The 20,709-nt window shown below is 54.2% G+C and overlaps 1 protein-coding gene across 1 annotated transcript in view; it reads right to left on the reverse strand.

Annotated features, from left to right (window-relative positions):
• LOC140463279 (uncharacterized) overlaps window positions 1-20,709 on the reverse strand; it is a 41,559-nt gene that overhangs the window by 17,833 nt on the left and 3,017 nt on the right. The window contains exon 2 of the mRNA XM_072557036.1: window positions 9,256-10,761. Within this exon, the coding sequence (XP_072413137.1) occupies window positions 9,487-10,761 (1,275 nt within the window). The 3' untranslated portion in view covers window positions 9,256-9,486. The remainder of the gene's footprint in view (window positions 1-9,255; window positions 10,762-20,709) is intronic.

Consider the following 20,709-nt stretch of genomic DNA (forward strand, 5'->3'; position numbering starts at 1 on the left):
ATTGACCGTGCTAAATTGTCCCATAGTGTTCAGGGATGTGTAGGTTAGGGTGGATTGGCCGTGCTAAATTGTCCCACAGTGTTCAGGGATGTGTAGGTTCGGGTGGATTGGCCGTGCTAAATTGTCCCACAGTGTTAAGGGTTTTGTAGGTTAGGGTGGACTGGCCGTATAAATTGTCCCATAGTGTTCAGGGATGTGTAGTTTAGTGTGGATTGGCCGTGCTAAATTGTCCCACAGTGTTCAGGGATGTGTAGGTTAGGGTGGATTGGCCGTGCTAAATTGTCCCACAGTGTCCAGGGATGTGAAGATTAGGGTGGATGGGCCGTGCTAAATTGTCCCGTAGTGTTCAGGGATTTGCAGATTAGGGTGGATTGGCCGTGTTAAAGTGTCCCACAGTGTTCAGGGATGTGCAGATTAGGGTGGATTGGCCATGCTAAATTGTCCCACAGTGTTCAGGGATGTGCAGGTTAGGGTGGATTGGCCTTCTTAAATGTCCCATAGTGTTCAGGGATGTTTACGTTAGGGTGGATTGGCCGTGCTAAATTGTCCCCACAGTGTTCAGGCATGTGTAGGTTAGGGTGGATTGGCCGTGCTAAATTGTCCCATAGTGTTCAGGGATGTGTAGGTTAGGGTGGATTGGCCGTGCTAAATTGTCCCATAGTGTTCAGGGATGTGTAGGTTAGGGTGGATTGGCCGTGCTAAATTGTCCCACAGTGTACAGGGATGTGCAGATTAGGGTGGATTGGCCGTGCTAAATTGTCCCACAGTGTTCAGGGATGTGCAGATTAGGCTGGATTGGCCTTGCTAAATTGTCCCACAGTGTTCAGGGAAGTGCAGATTAGGGTGGATTGGACGTGCTAAATTGTCCCACAGTGTTCAGGGATGTGTAGTTTAGGGTGGATTGGCCGTGCTAAATTGTCCCATAGTGTTCAGGGATGTGCAGGTTAGGGTGGATTGGCCGTGCTAAATTGTCCCACAGTGTTCAGGGATGTGTAGTTTAGGGTGGATTGGCCGTGCTAAATTGTCCCACAGTGTTCAGGGATGTGTAGGTTAGGGTGGATTGGCCGTGCTAAATTGTCCCACAGTGTTCAGGGATGTGTAGGTTAGGGTGGATTGGCCGTGCTAAATTGTCCCACAGTGTACAGGGATGTGCAGGTTAGGGTGGATTGGCCGTGCTAAATTGTCCCATAGTGTTCAGGGATGTGTAGGTTATGGCGGATTGGCCGTGCTAAATTGTCCCATAGTGTTCAGGGATGTGCAGATTAGGGTGGATTGGCCGTGCTAAATTGTCCCATAGTGTTCAGGGATGTGCAGGTTAGGGCGGATTGGCCGTGCTAAATTTTCCCATAGTGTTCAGGGATGTGTAGGTTAGGGTGGATTGGCCGTGCTAAATTGTCCCATAGTGTTCAGGGATGTGTAGGTTAGGGTGGATTGGCCGTGCTAAATTGTCGCACAGTGTTCAGGGATGTGTAGGTTCGGGTTGATTGGCCGTGCTAAATTGTCCCCATAGTGTTCAGGGATGTGTAGGTTAGGGTGGATTGGCCGTGCTAAATTGTCCCACAGTGTTCAGGGATGTGTAGGTTAGGGTGGATTGGCCGTGCTAAATTGTCCCACAGTGTTCAGGGATGTGTAGGTTAGGGGGGATTGGCCGTACTAAATTGTCCCATAGTGTTCAGGGATGTGTAGGTCAGGGAGGATTGGCCGTGCTAAATTGTCCCACAGTGTTCAGGGATGTGTAGGTCAGGGAGGATTGCCGTGCTAAATTGTCCCATAGTGTTCAGGGATGTGTCGGTTAGGGTGGATTGGCCGTGCTAAATTGTCCCATAGTGTTCAGGGATGTGTAGGTTGGGGTGGATTGTCCGTGCTAAATTGTCCCACAGTGTTCAGGGATGTGTAGGTTAGGGTGGATTTACCGTGCTAAATTGTCCCATAGTGTTCAGGGATGTGTAGGTTAGGGTGGATTTGCCGTGCTAAATTGTCCCACAGTGTTCAGGGATGTGTAGGTGAGGGTGGATTGGCCGTGCTAAATTGTCCCACAGTGTTCAGGGATGTGTAGGTTAGGGTGGATTGGCCGTGCTAAATTGTCCCACAGTGTTCAGGGATGTGTCGGTTAGGGTGGATTGGCCGTGCTAAATTGTCCCACAGTGTTCAGGGATGTGTAGGTTAGGGTGGATTGGCTGTGCTAAATTGTCCCACAGTGTTCAGGGATGTGTAAGTTAGGCGGGATTGGCCGTGCTAAATTGTCCCATAGTGTTCAGGGATGTGTAGGTTAGGGTGGATTGGCCGTGCTAAATTGTCCCATTGTGTTCAGGGATGTGTAGGTTAGGGTGGATTGGCCGTGCTAAATTGTCCCACAGTGTTCAGGGATGTGCAGATTAGGGTGGATTGGCCGTGCTAAATTGTCCCATAGTGTTCAGGGATGTGTAGGTTAGGGTGGATTGGCCGTGCTAAATTGTCCCATAGTGTTCAGGGATGTGCAGATTAGGGTGGATTGGCCGTGCTGAATTGTCCCAAAGTGTTCAGGGATGTGCAGATTAGGGTGGATTGGCCGTGCTAAATTGTCCCACAGTGTTCAGGGATGTGTAGGTCAGGGAAGATTGACCGTGCTAAATTGTCCCATAGTGTTCAGGGATGTGTAGGTTAGGGTTGATTGGCGTGCTAAATTGTCCCATGGTGTTCAGGGATGTGTAGGTTAGGGTGGATTGGCCGTGCTAAATTGTCCCACAGTGTTCAGGGATGTGTAGGTTAGGGTGGATTGGCCGTGCTAAATTGTCCCACAGTGTTCAGGGATGTGTAGGTTAGGGTGGATTGGCCGTGCTAAATTGTCCCACAGTGTTCAGGGATGTGTAGGTTAGGGTGGATTGGCCGTGCTAAATTGTCCCACAGTGTTCAGGGATGTGTAGGTTAGGGTGGATTGGCCGTGCTAAATTGTCCCATAGTGTTCAGGGATGTGTCGGTTAGGGTGGATTGGCCGTGCTAAATTGTCCCACAGTGTTCAGGGATGTGTAGGTTAGGGTGGATTGGCCGTGCTAAATTGTCCCATAGTGTTCAGGGATGTGTCGGTTAGGGTGGATTGGCCGTGCTAAATTGTCCCATAGTGTTCAGGGATGTGTAGGTCAGGGAGGATTGGCCGTGCTAAATTGTCCCATAGTGTTCAGGGATGTGTAGATAAGGGTGGATTGGCCGTGCTAAATTGTCCCAGAGTGTTCAGGGATGTGTAGGTTAGGGTGGATTGTCCTTGCTAAATTGTCCCACAGTGTTCAGGGATGTGTAGGTTAGGGTGGATTGGCCGTGCTAAATTGTCCCACAGTGTTCAGGGATGTGTGGGTTAGGGTGGATTGGCCGTGCTAAATTGTCCCACAGTGTTCAGGGATGTGTAGGTTAGGGTGGATTGGCCGTGCTAAATTGTCCCATAGTGTTCAGGGATGTGTAGGTTAGGGTGGATTGGCCGTGCTAAATTGTCCCACAGTGTTCAGGGATGTGTAGGTTAGGGTGGATTGGCCGTGCTAAATTGTCCCATAGTGTTCAGGGATGTGTAGGTTAGGGTGGATTGGCCGTGCTAAATTGTCCCACAGTGTTCAGGGATGTGTAGGTTAGGGTGGATTGGCCGTGCTAAATTGTCCCATAGTGTTCAGGGATGTGTAGGTTAGGGTGGATTGGCCGTGCTAAATTGTCCCATAGTGTTCAGGGATGTGTCGGTCAGGGAGGATTGGCCGTGCTAAATTGTCCCATAGGGTTCAGGGATGTGTAGATAAGGGTGGATTGGCCGTGCTAAATTGTCCCAGAGTGTTCAGGGATGTGTAGGTTAGGGTGGTTTGTCCTTGCTAAATTGTCCCATAGTGTTCAGGGATGTGTCGGGTAGGGTGGATTTGCCATGCTAAATTGTCCCACAGTGTTCAGGGATGTGTAGGTTAGGGTGGATTGGCCGTGCTAAATTGTCCCATAGTGTTCAGGGATGTGTAGGTTAGGGTGGATTGGCCGTGCTAAATTGTCCCATAGTGATCAGGGATGTGTCGGTTAGGGTGGATTGGCCGTGCTAAATTGTCCCATAGTGTTCAGGGATTTGTAGGTTAGGGTGGATTGGCCGTGCTAAATTGTCCCATAGTGATCAGGGATGTGTAGGTTAGGGTGGATTGGCCGTGCTAAATTGTCCCATAGTGTTCAGGGATGTGTCGGGTAGGGTGGATTTGCCATGCTAAATTGTCCCACAGTGTTCAGGGATGTGTAGGTTAGGGTGGATTGGCCGTGCTAAATTGTCCCATAGTGTTCAGGGATGTGTAGGTTAGGGTGGACTGGCCGTGCTAAATTGTCCCACAGTGTTCAGGGATGTGTAGGTTAGGGTGGATTGGCCGTGCTAAATTGTCCCATAGTGATCAGGGATGTGTCGGTTAGGGTGGATTGGCCGTGCTAAATTGTCCCATAGTGTTCAGGGATGTGTAGGTTAGGGTGGATTGGCCGTGCTAAATTGTCCCACAGTGTTCAGGGGATGTGTAGGGTAGGGTGGATTGGCCGTGCTAAATTGTCCCACAGTGTTCAGGGGATGTGTAGGGTAGGGTGGATTGGCCGTGCTAAATTGTCCCACAGTGTTCAGTGATGTGTAGGTTAGGGTGGATTGGCCGTGCTAAATTGTCCCCATAGTGTTCAGGGATGTGTAGGTTAGGGTGGATTGGCCGTGCTAAATTGTCCCATAGTGTTCAGGGATGTGCAGATTAGGGTGGATTGGCCGTGCTAAATTGTCCCACAGTGTTCAGGGGTGTGTAGGTTAGGGTGGATTGGCGGTGCTAAATTGTCCCATAGTGTTCAGGGAGGTGTAGGTCAGGGAGGATTGGCCGTGCTAAATTGTCCCATAGTGTTCAGGGATGTGTAGATAAGGGTGGATTGGCCGTGCTAAATTGTCCCATAGTGTTCAGGGATGTGTAGGTTAGGGTGGATTGTCCGTGCTAAATTGTCCCACAGTGTTCAGGGATGTGTAGGTTAGGGTGGATTTGCCGTGCTAAATTGTCCCATAGTGTTCAGGGATGTGAAGGTTAGGGTGGATTTGCCGTGCTAAATTGTCCCATAGTATTCAGGGATGTGTAGGTCAGGGTGGATTGGCCGTGCTAAATTGTCCCACAGTGTTCAGGGATGTGTAGGTTAGGGTGGATTGGCCGTGCTAAATTGTCCCACAGTGTTCAGGGATGTGTAGGTTAGGGTGGATTTGCCGTGCTAAATTGTCCCATAGTGTTCAGGGATGTGAAGGTTAGGGTGGATTTGCCGTGCTAAATTGTCCCATAGTGTTCAGGGATGTGTAGGTCAGGGTGGATTGGCCGTGCTAAATTGCCCCACAGTGTCAGGGATGTGTCGGTCAGGGAGGATTGGCCGTGCTAAATTGTCCCATAGTGTTCAGGGATGTGTAGGTTAGGGTGGATTGGCCGTGCTAAATTGTCCCATAGTGTTCAGGGATGTGTAGGTTGGGGTGGATTGTCCTTGCTAAATTGTCCCACAGTGTTCAGGGATGTGTAGGTTAGGGTGGATTTGCCGTGCTAAATTGTCCCATAGTGTTCAGGGATGTGTAGGTTAGGGTGGATTGGCCGTGCTAAATTGTCCCACAGTGTTCAGGGATGTGTAGGTTAGGGTGGATTGGCCGTGCTAAATTGTCCCACAGTGTTCAGGGATGTGTCGGTCAGGGAGGATTGGCCGTGCTAAATTGTCCCATAGTGTTCAGGGATGTGTAGGTTAGGGTGGATTGGCCGTGCTAAATTGTCCCACAGTGTCCAGCGATGTGCAGATTTGTGTGGATTGGCCGTGCTAAATTGTCCCATAGTGTTCAGGGATGTGCAGGTGAGGGTGGAATGGCCGTGCTAAATTGTCTCATAGTGTTCAGGGATGTGTAGGTTAGGGGGGATTGACCGTGCTAAATTGTCCCACAGTGTTCAGGGATGTGTCGGTTAGGGGGGATTGGCCGTGCTAAATTGTCCCACAGTGTTCAGGGATGTGTAGGTTAGGATGGATGGGCCGTGCTAAATTGTCCCACAGTGTCCAGCAATGTGCAGATTTGGGTGGATTGGCCGTGCTAAATTGTCCCACAGTGTTCAGGGATGTGTAGGTTAGGGTGGATTGGCCGTGCTAAATTGTCCCACAGTGTCCAGCAATGTGCAGATTTGGGTGGATTGGCCGTGCTAAATTGTCCCACAGTGTTCAGGGATGTGTAGGTTAGGGTGGATTGGCCGTGTTAAATTGTCCCACAGTGTTCAGGGATGTGTAGGTTAGGGTGGATTGGCCGTGTTAAATTGTCCCACAGTGTTCAGGGATGTGTAGGTTAGGGTGGATTGGCCGTGCTAAATTGTCCCACAGTGTCCAGCAATGTGCAGATTTGGGTGGATTGGCCGTGCTAAATTGTCCCACAGTGTTCAGGGATGTGTAGGTTAGGGTGGATTGGCCGTGTTAAATTGTCCCATAGTGTTCAGGGATGTGTAGGTTCGGGTGGATTGGCCGTGCTAAATTGTCCCATAGTGTTCAGGGATGTGTAGGTTAGGGTGGATTGGCCGTGCTAAATTGTCCCACAGTGTTCAGGGATGTGTTGTTTAGGGTGGATTGGCCGTGCTAAATTGTCCCACAGTGTTCAGGGATGTGTAGGTTAGGGTGGATTGGCCGTGCTAAATTGTCCCATAGTGTTCAGGGATGTGTAGGTTCGGGTGGATTGGCCGTGCTAAATTGTCCCATAGTGTTCAGGGATGTGTAGGTTAGGGTGGATTGGCCGTGCTAAATTGTCCCACAGTGTTCAGGGATGTGTAGGTTAGGGTGGATTGGCCGTGCTAAATTGTCCCACAGTGTTCAGGGATGTGTACGTTAGGGTGGATTGGCCGTGCTAAATTGTCCCACAGTGTTCAGGGATGTGTAGGTTAGGGTGGATTGGCCGTGCTAAATTGTCCCATAGTGTTCAGGGATGTGTAGGTTAGGGTGGATTGACCGTGCTAAATTGTCCCATAGTGTTCAGGGATGTGCAGGTTAGGGTGGATTGGCCGTGCTAAATTGTCCCATAGTGTTCAGGGATGTGCAGGTTAGGGTGGATTGGCCGTGCTATATTGTCCCATAGTGTTCAGGGATGTGTAGGTTAGGGTGGATTGGCCGTGCTAAATTGTCCCACAGTGTTCAGGGATGTGTAGGTTCGGGTGGATTGGCCGTGCTAAATTGTCCCACAGTGTTCAGGGATGTGTAGGTTAGGGTGGATTGGCCGTGCTAAATTGTCCCATAGTGTTCAGGGATGTGTAGGTTAGGGGGGGATTACCCTTCCGAGAATCACTGTGGACCTGTTGTGTTGCAGGGAGTTCTAATCTCATCAAATCCCTTCTAAAAATATAACTGCTCCAGGGTGTCGAGTTGATGAGGGTGGAGCGACTGAGACCAAATCCACACAACTCACGGGAAAGGATTAGATTAATTGCCCCCAACGTCCCAGTTTATATAAACACAGACGCACATCCCCCTCACCCTGCACCGGGGGGGGGTGGGGAACACCCTGTAAATACTCACACACTCCCCCCTCCTCGCTCTGACACTCTGACATTGTACAAAAATGATTAAACGATCAGGGAGGGTTACGAAGGAGTTGCGTTCCGAAATCAAGGACCTCGTTATAATCCCATTGAACACAATCCGACTTTTGTCTGAAGCTCAACTTGTTCCCACCCCCCCACCCTCCACGTCCAACACCAGCAAATCAACATCTGATTTCCAAAACCTTCATTCTCCGTAGTTTCCTCACAAAAATCCCACCCACTCCCTCAGCACTGACCCTCCGACAGTGCGGCCCTCCCTCAGCACTGACCCTCCACAGTGCGGCCCTCCCTCAGCACTGACCCTCCGACAGTGCGGCCCTCCCTCAGTACTGACCCTCCGACAGTGCGGCCCTCCCTCAGCACTGACCCTCCCACAGTGCGGCCCTCCCTCAGCACTGACCCTCCGACAGTGCGCCCTCCCTCAGCACTGACCCTCCCACAGTGCGGCCCTCCCTCAGCACTGACCCTCCCACAGTGCGGCCCTCTCTCAGCACTGACCCTCCGACAGTGCGCCCTCCCTCAGCACTGACCCTCCGACAGTGCGGCCCTCCCTCAGCACTGACCCTCCCACACTGCGGCCCTCTCTCAGCACTGACCCTCCCACAGTGCGGCCCTCCCTCAACCCTGACCCTCCCACAGTGCGGCCCTCCCTCAACCCTGACCCTCCCACAGTGCGGCCCTCCCTCAGCACTGACCCTCCCACAGTGCGGCCCTCTCTCAGCACTGACCCTCCGACAGTGCGCCCTCCCTCAGCACTGACCCTCCCACAGTGCGGCCCACTCTCAGCACTGACCCTCCCACAGTGCGGCCCTCCCTCAGCACTGACCCTCCGACAGTGCGGCCCTCCCTCAGCACTGACCCTCCCACAGTGCGGCCCTCCCTCAGCACTGACCCTCCGACAGTGCGCTCTCCCTCAGCACTGATCCTCCCACAGTGCGGCCCTCCCTCAGCACTGACCCTCCCACAGTGCGGCCCTCCCTCAGCACTGACCCTCCGACAGTGCGGCCCTCCCTCAGCACTGACCCTCCACAGTGCGGCCCACCCTCAGCACTGACCCTCCCACAGTGCGGCCCTCCCCTAGCACTGACCCTCCCACAGTGCGGCCCTCCCTCAGCACTGACCCTCCGATAGTGCGGCCCTCCCTCAGCACTGACCCTCCCACAGTGCGGCCCTCCCTCAGTACTGACCCTCCGACAGTGCGGCCCTCCCTCAGCACTGACCCTCCGACAGTGCGGCCCTCTCTCAGTACTGACCGTCCGACAGTGCGGCCCTCCCCTAGCACTGACCCTCCGACAGTGTGGCCCTCTCTCAGCACTGACCCTCCGACAGTGCGGCCCTCCCTCAGCACTGACCCTCCGACAGTGCGGCTCTCCCTCAGCACTGACCCTCCGACAGTGCGGACCTCCCTCAGCACTGACCCTCCGACAGTGCGGCCCTCCCTCAGCACTGACCCTCCGACAGTGCGGCCCTCCCTCAGCACTGACCCTCCGACAGTGCGGCCCTCCCTCAGCACTGACCCTCCGACAGTGCGGCCCTCCCTCAGCACTGACCCTCCGACAGTGCGGCCCTCCCTCAGCACTGAGCCTCCAGGTTGTTGGTTTTAAGGTAGATTTGTTCTTGTTTTTCTAACTAATACAATCCACAGTTCCCATCAATCCTTCGTAATGTGTCGTATCTCTCCTTTCCCAAAGACGAAAGCTCCTCACTGTGAACTCACCTGGCCATCGGCTTGCTTCACCGGCCCCTCAGACGACATGATAAGCAATCGCGATGCCTCTTGTAGTCGATCTGCATTCGAAAGGGGAGCAGCAGCCTCTGTGCTTTAGCAGCAAGGACACTGAGTATGTCTCTGGGAGTGTCCCTGTGTGAAATGCTCTCTCTCTCTCTCTCTCTCTGGGAGTGTCCCTGTGTGAGATGCTCTCTCTGTGTGTCTCGGAGTGTACCTCTGCTAGATGCTCTCTCTCTCTCTCTCTCTCTCTCTCTGTGTGGGAGTGTACCTGTGTGAGATGCTCTCTCTCTCTCTCTCTCTGTGTGGGAGTGTACCTGTCCGAGATGCTCTCTCTCTCTCTCTCTCTCTCTCTCTCTGTGTGGGAGTGTACCTGTCCGAGATGCTCTCTCTCTCTCTCTCTCTCTGTGTGTGTGGGAGTGTACCTGGCCGAGATGCTCTCTCTCTCTCTCTCTGTGTGGGAGTGTACCTGTCCGAGATGCTCTCTCTCTCTGTGTGAGAGTGTACCTGTCTGAGATGCTCTCTCTCTCTCTCTCTCTCTCTCTGTGTCTCTGGGAGTGTCCCTGTCTGAGATGCTCTCTCTCTCTCTCTCTCTCTGTGTGGGAGTGTACCTGTCCGAGATGCTCTCTCTCTCTCTCTCTCTGTGTGGGAGTGTACCTGTCCGAGATGCTCTCTCTCTCTGTGTGTAGGAGTGTACCTGTCCGAGATGCTCTCTCTCTCTCTCTGTGTGGGAGTGTACCTGTCCGAGATGCTCTCTCTCTCTGTGTGTAGGAGTGTACCTGTCCGAGATGCTCTCTCTCTCTCTCTCTCTGTGTGGGAGTGTACCTGTCCGAGATGCTCTCTCTCTCTCTCTCTCTCTCTCTCTGTGTGTGGGAGTCTACCTGTCTGAGATGCTCTCTCTGTGTGTGGGAGTGTACCTGTCCGAGATGCTCTCTCTCTCTCTCTCTCTCTCTCGGTGCGTGTCTCTGGGAGTGTCCCTGTCCGAGATGCTCTCTCTCTCTCTCTCTCTGTATGTGGGAGTCTACCTGTCTGAGATGCTCTCTCTGTGTGTGGGAGTGTACCTGTCCGAGATGCTCTCTCTCTCTCTCTCTCGGTGCGTGTCTCTGGGAGTGTCCCTGTGTGAGATGCTCTCTCTCTCTCTCTCTCTCTCTCGGTGCGTGTCTCTGGGAGTGTCCCTGTGTGAGATGCTCTCTCTCTCTCTCTCGGTGCGTGTCTCTGGGAGTGTCCCTGTGTGAGATGCTCTCTCTCTCTCTCTCTCTCGGTGTCTCTGGGAGTGTCCCTGTGTGAGATGCTCTCTCTCTCTCTCTCTCTGTGTCTCTGGGAGTGTCCCTGTGTGAGATGCTCTCTCTCTCTCTCTCTCTCTCTGTGTCTCTGGGAGTGTCCCTGTGTGAGATGCTCTCTCTCTCTCTGTGTCTCTGGGAGTGTCCCTGTGTGAGATGCTCTCTCTCTCTCTCTCTCGGTGCGTGTCTCTGTGAGTGTACCTGTGTGAGCTCCTCTCTGTGTCTCTCAGAGTGTGTCCTCTCTGACTGCAGTTTATTTTTGTTTATTTTTTGGGAACAGGCGTTGAGAATCACCTGAGTATGAGGCAGGAGCTGTTTATGTCAGAGACAGAGTCGAGAGATCACAGTAAAAAACAACACTGTCAAGGGAGATGTTCATAGCAGCAACACGCAGAGATTCCCAAAGGGGGGAGAGGGACAGAAAGATGGGGACTGAGATCTATCAGCATCCCACACTCCGTCCAATACTAACAGCAAACACTCAGAGAATAGGGACAACTCCCACAGCAACACACACTTACAGGGAACAGGACTGACCCAGGGAGGGCCGCACTGTCGGAGGGTCAGTACTGAGGGAGGGCCGCACTGTCGGAGGGTCAGTGCTGAGGGAGGGCCGCACGGTCGGAGGGTCAGTGCTGAGGGAGGGCCGCACTGTGGGAGGGTCAGTGCTGAGGGAGGGTCGCACTGTCGGAGGGTCAGTGCTGAGGGAGGGCCGCACTGTCGGAGGGTCAGGGCTGAGGGAGGGCCGCACGGTCGGAGGGTCAGTGCTGAGGGAGGGCCGCACTGTGGGAGGGTCAGTGCTGAGGGAGGGTCGCACTGTCGGAGGGTCAGTGCTGAGGGAGGGCCGCACTGTCGGAGGGTCAGTGCTGAGGGAGGGCCGCACTGTCGGAGGGTCAGTGCTGAGGGAGGGCCGCACTGTCGGAGGGTCAGTACTGAGGGAGAGCCGCACTGTGGGAGGGTCAGTGCTGAGGGAGGGCCGCACTGTCGGAGGGTCAGTGCTGAGGGAGGGCCGCACTGTCGGAGGGTCAGTGCTGAGGGAGGGCCGCACTGTCGGAGGGTCAGTGCTGAGGGAGGGCCGCACTGTCGGAGGGTCAGTGCTGAGGGAGGGCCGCACTGTCGGAGGGTCAGTGCTGAGGGAGGGCCGCACTGTCGGAGGGTCAGTGCTGAGGGAGGGCCGCACTGTCGGAGGGTCAGTGCTGAGGGAGGGCCGCACTGTCGGAGGGTCAGTGCTGAGGGAGGGCCGCACTGTCGGAGGGTCAGTGCTGAGGGAGGGCCGCACTGTCGGAGGGTCAGTGCTGAGGGAGGGCCGCACTGTCGGAGGGTCAGTGCTGAGGGAGTGCCGCACTGTGGGAGGGTCAGTGCTGAGGGAGTGCCGCACTGTGGGAGGGTCAGTGCTGAGGGAGGGCCGCACTGTGGGAGGGTCAGTGCTGAGGGAGGGCCGCACTGTGGGAGGGTCAGTGCTGAGGTAGGGCCGCACTGTCGGAGGGTCAGTGCTGAGGGAGGGCCGCACTGTCGGAGGGTCAGTGCTGAGGGAGGGCCGCACTGTCGGAGGGTCAGTGCTGAGGGAGGGCCGCACTGTGGGAGGGTCAGTGCTGAGGGAGGGCTGCACTGTGGGAGGGTCAGTAAGAGATTTTCCTCCACCTGCCCCAGTATTTCTCACCCCGTCCCTAGTTGCCCCTCCCTCCTTCAGAACGTTGGGGGGGGGGGGGGGGGGGGTAGTGAGCGGCCATCTTGACCCACTGCAGCCCATGTGCTGTGGGTAGACCCACAATGCCCCTGAGGGAGGGAATTCCGGGATTCTGACCACGAAGGGAACGGCGATATGTTTCCGAGTCGGGATGGGGAGTGTCTCGGAGGGGAACTTGCAGGGAGGGTGGGGGGGGGTGGTGTTCCCATGTACCTGCTGCCCCCCTTGTCCTTCTGGATGGGAGTGGGGGCCGTGGGTTTGGGGGAAGGTGCTGCCTGAGGGTCTTTGGTGAGTTTCTGCAGTGCCCCTTGTAGATGGTCCACCCTGCTGCTACTGAGGGAGGGTGGGGGGATGGGGGGGGGGGGGGGGAGGGGGTGTTTGTGGGTGTGGGGCCAATCCAGCGGAGGGCGGGGGGGGGCTGCTTTGTCCCTGGATGGGGTCGAGCTTCTCGAGTGTTGTTGGAGCTGCCCCCATCCAGGGGCAAGGGGGGGGTATTCCCTCACCCTCCTGACCCGTGCCTTGTAGATGGGGGGTCGGGCTTCGGCGGGAGAGTCAGGAGGGGAGTTACTCTCTGCAGGATTCCCGGCCTCTGACCCTGCTCTTGTAACCACTGGGTTTATGTGGAGAGTCCAACTGAGTTTCGGGTTAATGGTAACCCCCAGGATGTGGAGAGTGGGGGGGTGGGGGGGTCCAGCGATGGTGAGTGCCCTCGCTATCTGGGCAATTACAAGGATGTTGATCCTTTTCCCCAGCACCAGTCAATGGCAACTGGTCCCCATCCCATGACAGGACCCCATGAGTAGGTTTGGATTTGCCGGGCCGAAGGGCCTGTTTCCACAAGGCGAGCCTGCTTTGTCATGTGACCCGGGGCTGGTACCCAGCAGCCCCAGCTCCTTCTTTCTCCGGTCGTCATGGTAACCATGTCCTCCAGGACCAGGAGGCTGTTCAGCCCATCTATCGTCTGCTACACCCACTAATGAGACGATGGTGTTTCTCCAACTCCACCTGCCACCCCCCTCTCCCCCCCCAAATACATCCTTGATTCCCTTCGCAATTAGAAATCTATCCCAGCCTCCAACGTACACCATGACCGGGTTGCTCTGTGCTCAAGGTTGGCCCAGTGGTTAGCACTGCTGCCTCACGGTGCCAGGGACCCGGGTTCAATCCCAGCCTCGGGGGCGACTGTCCGTGTGAGAGTTTGTACATTCTCCCCGTGACTGTGTGGGTTTCCTCCCACAGTCCAAAAATGTGTAGGTTAGGGTGGATTGGCCGTGCTAAATTGTCCCACAGTGTTCAGGGATGTGTAGGTTAGGGTGGATTGGCCGTGCTAAATTGTCCCCTAGTGTTCAGGGATGTGTAGGTTAGGGTGGATTGGCCGTGCTAAATTGTCCCATAGTGTTCAGGGATGTGTAGGTTAGGGTGGATTGGCCGTGCTAAATTGTCCCCTAGTGTTCAGGGATGTGTAGGTTAGGGTGGATTGGCCGTGCTAAATTGTCCCGTAGTGTTCAGGGATGTGTAGGTTAGGGTGGATTGGCCGTGCTAAATTGTCCCATAGTGTTCAGGGATGTGTAGGTTAGGGTGGATTGGCCGTGCTAAATTGTCCCTCAGTGTTCAGGGATGTGTAGGTTAGGGTGGATTGGCCGTGCTAAATTGTCCCACAGTGTTCAGGGATGTGTAGGTTAGGGTGGATTGGCCGTGCTAAATTGTCCCACAGTGTTCAGGGATGTGTAGGTTAGGGTGGATTGGCCGTGCTAAATTGTCCCGTAGTGTTCAGGGATGTGTAGGTTAGGGTGGATTGGCCGTGCTAAATTGTCCCGTAGTGTTCAGGGATGTGTAGGTTAGGGTGGATTGGCCGTGCTAAATTGTCCCGTAGTGTTCAGGGATGTGTAGGTTAGGGTGGATTGGCCGTGCTAAATTGTCCCGTAGTGTTCAGGGATGTGTAGGTTAGGGTGGATTGGCCGTGCTAAATTGTCCCATAGTGTTCAGGGATGTGTAGGTTAGGGTGGATTGGCCGTGCTAAATTGTCCCACAGTGTTCAGGGATGTGTAGGTTAGGGTGGATTGGCCGTGCTAAATTGTCCCCACAGTGTTCAGGGATGTGTAGGTGAGGGTGGATTGGCCGTGCTAAATTGTCCCACAGTGTTCAGGGATGTGTAGGTTAGGGTGGATTGGCAGTGCTAAATTGTCCCATAGTGTTCAGGGATGTGTAGGTTAGGGTGGATTGGCCGTGCTAAATTGTCCCACAGTGTTCAGGGATGTGTAGGTTAGGGTGGATTGGCCGTGCTAAATTGTCCCACAGTGTTCAGGGATGTGTAGGTTAGGGTGGATTGGCAGTGCTAAATTGTCCCACAGTGTTCAGGGATGTGTAGGTTAGGGTGGATTGGCCGTGCTAAATTGTCCCCACAGTGTTCAGGGATGTGTAGGTTAGGGTGGATTGGCCGTGCTAAATTGTCCCACAGTGTTCAGGGATGTGTAGGTTAGGGTGGATTGGCCGTGCTCAATTGTCCCATAGTGTTTAGGGATGTGTAGGTTAGGGTGGATTGGCTGTGCTAAATTGTCCCATGGTGTTCAGGGATGTGTAGGTTAGCGTGGATTGGCCGTGCTAAATTGTCCCACAGTGTTCAGGGATGTGTAGGTTAGGGTGGATTGGCCGTGCTCAATTGTCCCACAGTGTTCAGGGATGTGTAGGTTAGGGTGGATTGGCCGTGCTCAATTGTCCCATAGTGTTTAGGGATGTGTAGGTTAGGGTGGATTGGCCGTGCTCAATTGTCCCACAGTATTCAGGGATGTGTAGGTTAGGGTGGATTGGCCGTGCTCAATTGTCCCATAGTGTTTAGGGGTGTGCAGGTCAGGGGGTGGTCAACCTGGATAACTTACTCAGGGCAATGTTCACTGCAGACTCACTGAAACAAATTGCAAAGTTTCGGTCTGGGCTTCCTGCTCAAGGATGTTTTGAGTAGTCTGACCTCGTCGATAACAGAGAGATTTGCTGGGCGGAGGGAGACAGATCCTGAGGTAATGGAGGAGATGTTAGAGGGAGGTTGCTGTTCTGACAGAGCCCGGGGGCAGCTGGGGTTGGGGGTCTGCGAATTGTCGGGAGGTGCTGGGAGGAGTTTGAACCATAAACGAAACAAGGGGGTCTGGAAACACGGGATAGCACGAACCTCTCATGGTTTGAACCTTCTGACCTCTGACCCCTCCCACTTGGCATTTAGTGGGTTCAGACTAGGCCCTAGGGTGGCCGTTTCCACGGCGATTGGGCTCAGTTGGGCGTTTGGGGGAGGGGGCAGGGTGTGGATAGGGAATGGCTGTCTTGGCCCCACACCAATTCCCACCCCCCACCCCCGGGGCGGTGGCAGCAGCAGCAGCAGCAGGAGGCCATTCGGCCCCTCTCAGCTGGCAGCTCCCCAGTTGGGGGTTTGCGGTTGGGCCTGGTTAGAGTCCAAGCAGCATGATCGTGACAAATACCGCTCCCACATTCCGCCTCACCCTGGCTCCCCACCCTACCCCCTCCACCCGGCTAATCTACTGCACTATCAGGGCTGCCCTTCGACCTCAACTCCGCTCTCCCTCTATCACCCTGGTGCCCAACAATCCCTCGATCCCAGATATCGATAAAGTCATACGTGTGTGTGTGTGAGAGAGGCTGTGTGTGTCGGAGTGTTTGTGTGCGTGTGTGTGAGAGACTGTGTGTATGTGTGTGTGTGTTGGAGTATGTGTGTGTGTGTGTGTGTGTCGGAGTGTTTGTGTGTGTGTGTCGGAGTGGGGGATGTGTGTGTGAGAGACTGTGTATGTGTGTGTGTAGGAGTGGGGGATATGTGTCGGAGTGTGTGTGTGTGTGTGTGTCGGAGTGTGTGAGAGACTGTGTGTGTGTGAGAGACTGTGTGTGTGTGAGAGACTGTGTGTGTGTGTGAGAGACTGTGTGTGTTGGAGTGTGTGTGTGTGTGTGTGTGTGAGAGACTGTGTGTGTCGGAGTGTTTGTGTGTGTGTGTCGGAGTGGGGGATGTGTGTGTGAGAGACTGTGTATGTGTGTGTGTCGGAGTGGGGGATATGTGTCGGAGTGTGTGTGTCGGAGTGTGTGAGAGACTGTGTGTGTGTGTGTGTGTGAGAGACTGTGTGTGTCGGAGTGTGTGTGTGTGTGGGAGTGGGGGATGTGTGTGTGGGAGACTGTGTATCGGAGTGGGGGATATGTGTCGGAGTGTGTGTGTGTGTGTGTGTCGGAGTGTGTGAGAGACTGTGTGTGTGTGAGAGACTGTGTGTGTGTGTGTGTGTGTGTGAGAGACTGTGTGTGTCGGAGTGTTTGTGTGTGTGTGTGTGTGGGAGTGGGGGATGTGTGTCGGAGTGTGTGTGTCGGAGTGTGTGAGAGACTGTGTGTGTGTGTGTGTGTGAGAGACTGTGTGTGTCGGAGTGTGTGTGTGTGTGTGTGTGTGGGAGTGGGGGATGTGTGTGTGAGAGACTGTGTATCGGAGTGGGGGATATGTGTCGGAGTGTGTGTGTGTGTGTGTGTGTGTGTCGGAGTGTGTGAGAGACTGTGTGTGTGTGAGAGACTGTGTGTGTGTGTGTGTGTCGGAGTGTGTGTGTCGCAGTGGGAGTGCTTGTGAGTGTTGTGTGTCAGAGAGTAACTGTGTGTGAGAGAATGGGAGTGAGTGTTTGTGTCCATGTGTGACAGAGCGTGAATGACTGTGAGAGTGTGTGTGATTGTGAGTGTGAGAGAGTGTGTCCGAGACAGGGTGTGCGAGCACGTCAAAGAGAGTTACTGTTTGTATATGGGAGCGTGAGCGTGAGTGTGTGTATATGAGTGTGAGCGAGTGTGTGCGCATCTGCACGTGTGCATGGAAGGGAAGACATTCCACCTCGGCCTACCGCCAAAATGGCCTCCCCGCTGAGCCTGACTTTCCACGCTCTGTGCCGTTGTCAGCCTCCTCACACTCACCCGGTCAAACCTCACCAAGGATTTGGAACACTTCAGTGCACATTCTCCCAAACTCCGGAAAACCGCACCCCACACTCCCCTGGTTCATGGTTGCTCATCCCAGGAATCTGTCACACTCGGTAAAGCTGTTTCCTGTTGCTTGCTGGGTATTAGTTTCTGACATTCACACATAGGGACAATTGTTTATTTTCAGTTTCATTCGGAAAGACGTCCAACATGGAAACAGACCCTTCGGCCCAACCCCATCCGTGCTGACCCAGATATCCCAACCCAATCTCGTCCCACCTGCCAGCACCCTGCCCCATATCCCCCCCAAACCCTTCCTTATCATATACCCATCCAAATGCCTCTTAAATGTTGTCATTGTACCAGCCTCCACCACATCCTCTGGCAGCTCATTCCATACACGTACCACCCTCTGGGTGAAAAAGTTGCCCCTTAGGTCTCTTTTATATCTTTCCCCTCTCACCCTAAACCTATGTCCCTCTAGTTCTGGACTCCCCCCACCCCAGGGAAAAGACTTTGTCTATTTACCCTATCCATGTCCCTCATGATTTTATAAACCTCTATAAGGTCACCCCTCAGCCTCCGACGCTCCAGGGAAAACAGCCCCAGCCTGTTCAGCCTCTCCCTGTAGCTCAAACCCTCCAACCCTGACAACGTCCTTGTAAATCTTTTCTGAACCCTTTCAAGTTTCACAACATCTTTCCGATAGGAAGGAGACCAGAATTGCACACAATATTCCAACAGTGTCCTAACCAATGTCCTGTACGTCCACAACATGACCTCCCAACTCCTGTACTCAATACTCTGACCAATAAAGGCAATTTCCCCTTGTCCCAGTTCCCTTCCGGTGTCTCTCTCGGTCACTCTCTCCCTTGGCGAACCCACTCTCAATCACTGTCTTCAGACGAGGTACCCTGTCTCCATTGATGCCAGACACAGGGAGTATGGAATGTCGACGGTCCTCACCACATTGGGGAGCTGGTTAGTGCAGGGTCGGAAATCGAGACGGTCCCCAGACACCGGACCCAGGGCTCCCACTGCTCCGACAGGAAATAGGGATCCTCCAGCACTCAGACCTCACCAAGACCGACCCACCCCCGATATCATGGTCTGTCTGGCCTACAGAAAGGGAGGGCCCCAGGGAGCTTTACTCTGTATCTAACCCCGTGCTGTCCCTGTCCAGGGAGTGTTTGATGGTGGGACAGTGTAGAGGGAGCTTTACTCTGTATCTAACCCCGTGCTGTCCCTGTCCCTGGGAGTGTTTGATGGGGGGGACAGTGTAGAGGGAGCTTTACTCTGTATCTAACCCCGTGCTGTCCCTGTCCCTGGGAGTGTTTGATGGGGGGACAGTGTAGAGAGAGCTTTACTCTGTATCTAACCCCGTGCTGTCCCTGTCCTGGGAGAGTTTGATGGGGGGACAGTGTAGGGGGAGCTTTACTCTGTATCTAACCCCGTGCTGTCCCTGTCCCTGGGAGTGTTTGATGGGGGGACAGTGGAGAGGGAGCTTTACTCTGTATCTAACCCCGTGCTGTCCCTGGGAGTGTTTGATGGGGGTACAGTGTAGAGGGAGCTTTACTCTGTATCTAACCCCGTGCTGTCCCTGTCCCTGGGAGTGTTTGATGGGGGACAGTGTAGAGAGAGCTTTACTCTGTATTTAACCCCGTGCTGTCCCTGTCCCTGGGAGTGTTTGATGGGGGGACAGTGTAGAGAGAGCTTTACTCAGTATCTAACCCCGTCCTGTCCCTGTCCCTGGGAGTGTTTGATGGGGGGACAGTGTAGAGAGAGCTTTACTCAGTATCTAACCCCGTGCTGTCCCTGTCCCTGGGAGTGTTTGATGGGGGACAGTGTAGAGAGAGCTTTACTCAGTATCTAACCCCGTCCTGTCCCTGTCCCTGGGAGTGTTTGATGGGGGGACAGTGTAGAGAGAGCTTTACTCTGTATCTAACCCCGTGCTGTCCCTGGGAGTGTTTGATGGGGGTACAGTGTAGAGGGAGCTTTACTCTGTATCTAACCCCGTGCTGTCCCTGTCCCTGGGAGTGTTTGATGGGGGACAGTGTAGGGGGAGCTTTACTCTGTATCTAACCCCGTGCTGTCCCTGTCCCTGGGAGTGTTTGATGGGGGGACAGTGGAGAGGGAGCTTTACTCTGTATGTAACCCCGTGCTGTCCCTGTCCTGGGAGTGTTTGATGGGGGGGACAGTGCAGAGGGAGCTTTACTCTGTATCTAACCCCGTCCTGTCCCTGTCCCTGGGAGTGTTTGATGGGGGGACAGTGTAGAGAGAGCTTTACTCAGTATCTAACCCCGTGCTGTCCCTGTCCCTGGGAGTGTTTGATGGGGGACAGTGTAGATAGAGCTTTACTCTGTATCTAACCCCGTGCTGTCCCTGTCCCTGGGAGTGTTTGATGGGGGACAGTGTAGAGGGAGCTTTACTCTGTATCTAACCCCGTGCTGTCCCTGTCCCTGGGAGTGTTTGATGGGGGGACAGTGTAGAGGGAGCTTTACTCTGTATCTAACCCCGTGCTGTCCCTGTCCCTGGGAGTGTTTGATGTGGGGGACAGTGTAGAAGGAGCTTTACTCTGTATCTAACCCCATGCTGACCCTGTCCTGGGAGTGTTTGATGGGGGGGACAGTGTAGAGGGAGCTTTACTCTGTATCTAACCCCGTGCTGTCCCTGTCCTGGGAGTGTTTGATGTGGGGGACAGTGTAGAAGGAGCTTTACTCTGTATCTAACCCCATGCTGACCCTGTCCTGGGAGTGTTTGATGGGGGGGACAGTGTAGAGGGAGCTTTACTCTGTATCTAACCCCGTGCTGTCCCTGTCCCTGGGAGTGTTTGATGGGGGGGGACAGTGTAGAGAGAGCTTTACTCTGTATCTAACCCCAACCCCGTGCTGTCCCTGTCCCTGGGGAGGGTTTGATGGAGGGACAGTGTAGAGAGAGCTTTACTCTGTATCTAACCCCGTGCTGTCCCTGTCCCTGGGAGTGTTTGATGGGGGGGACAGTGTAGAGAGAGCTTTACTCTGTATCTAACCCCGTGCTGTCCCTGTCCCTGGGAGTGTTTGATGGGGGGGACAGTGTAGAGAGAGCTTTACTCTGTATCTAACCCCGTGCTGTCCCTGTCCTGGGTGTGTTTGATGGGGGGACAGTGTAGAGGGATCTTTACTCTGTATCTAACCCCGTGCTGTCCCTGTCCTGGGTGTGTTTGATGGGGGGACAGTGTAGAGGGATCTTTACTCTGTATCTAACCCCGTGCTGTCCCTGTCCCTGGGTGTGTTTGATGGGGGGGACAGTGTAGAGGGATCTTTACTCTGTATCTAACCCCGTGCTGTCCCTGTCCTGGGTGTGTTTGATGGGGGGACAGTGTAGAGGGATCTTTACTCTGTATCTAACCCCGTGCTGTCCCTGTCCCTGGGGAGTGTTTGATGGGGGGACAGTGTAGAGGGATCTTTACTCTGTATCTAACCCCGTGCTGTCCCTGTCCTGGGTGTGTTTGATGGGGGGACAGTGTAGAGGGATCTTTACTCTGTATCTAACCCCGTGCTG

The sequence above is a fragment of the Chiloscyllium punctatum genome, chromosome 38 (genome assembly GCF_047496795.1).
Source record: "Chiloscyllium punctatum isolate Juve2018m chromosome 38, sChiPun1.3, whole genome shotgun sequence".
NCBI lineage: Eukaryota > Metazoa > Chordata > Chondrichthyes > Orectolobiformes > Hemiscylliidae > Chiloscyllium > Chiloscyllium punctatum.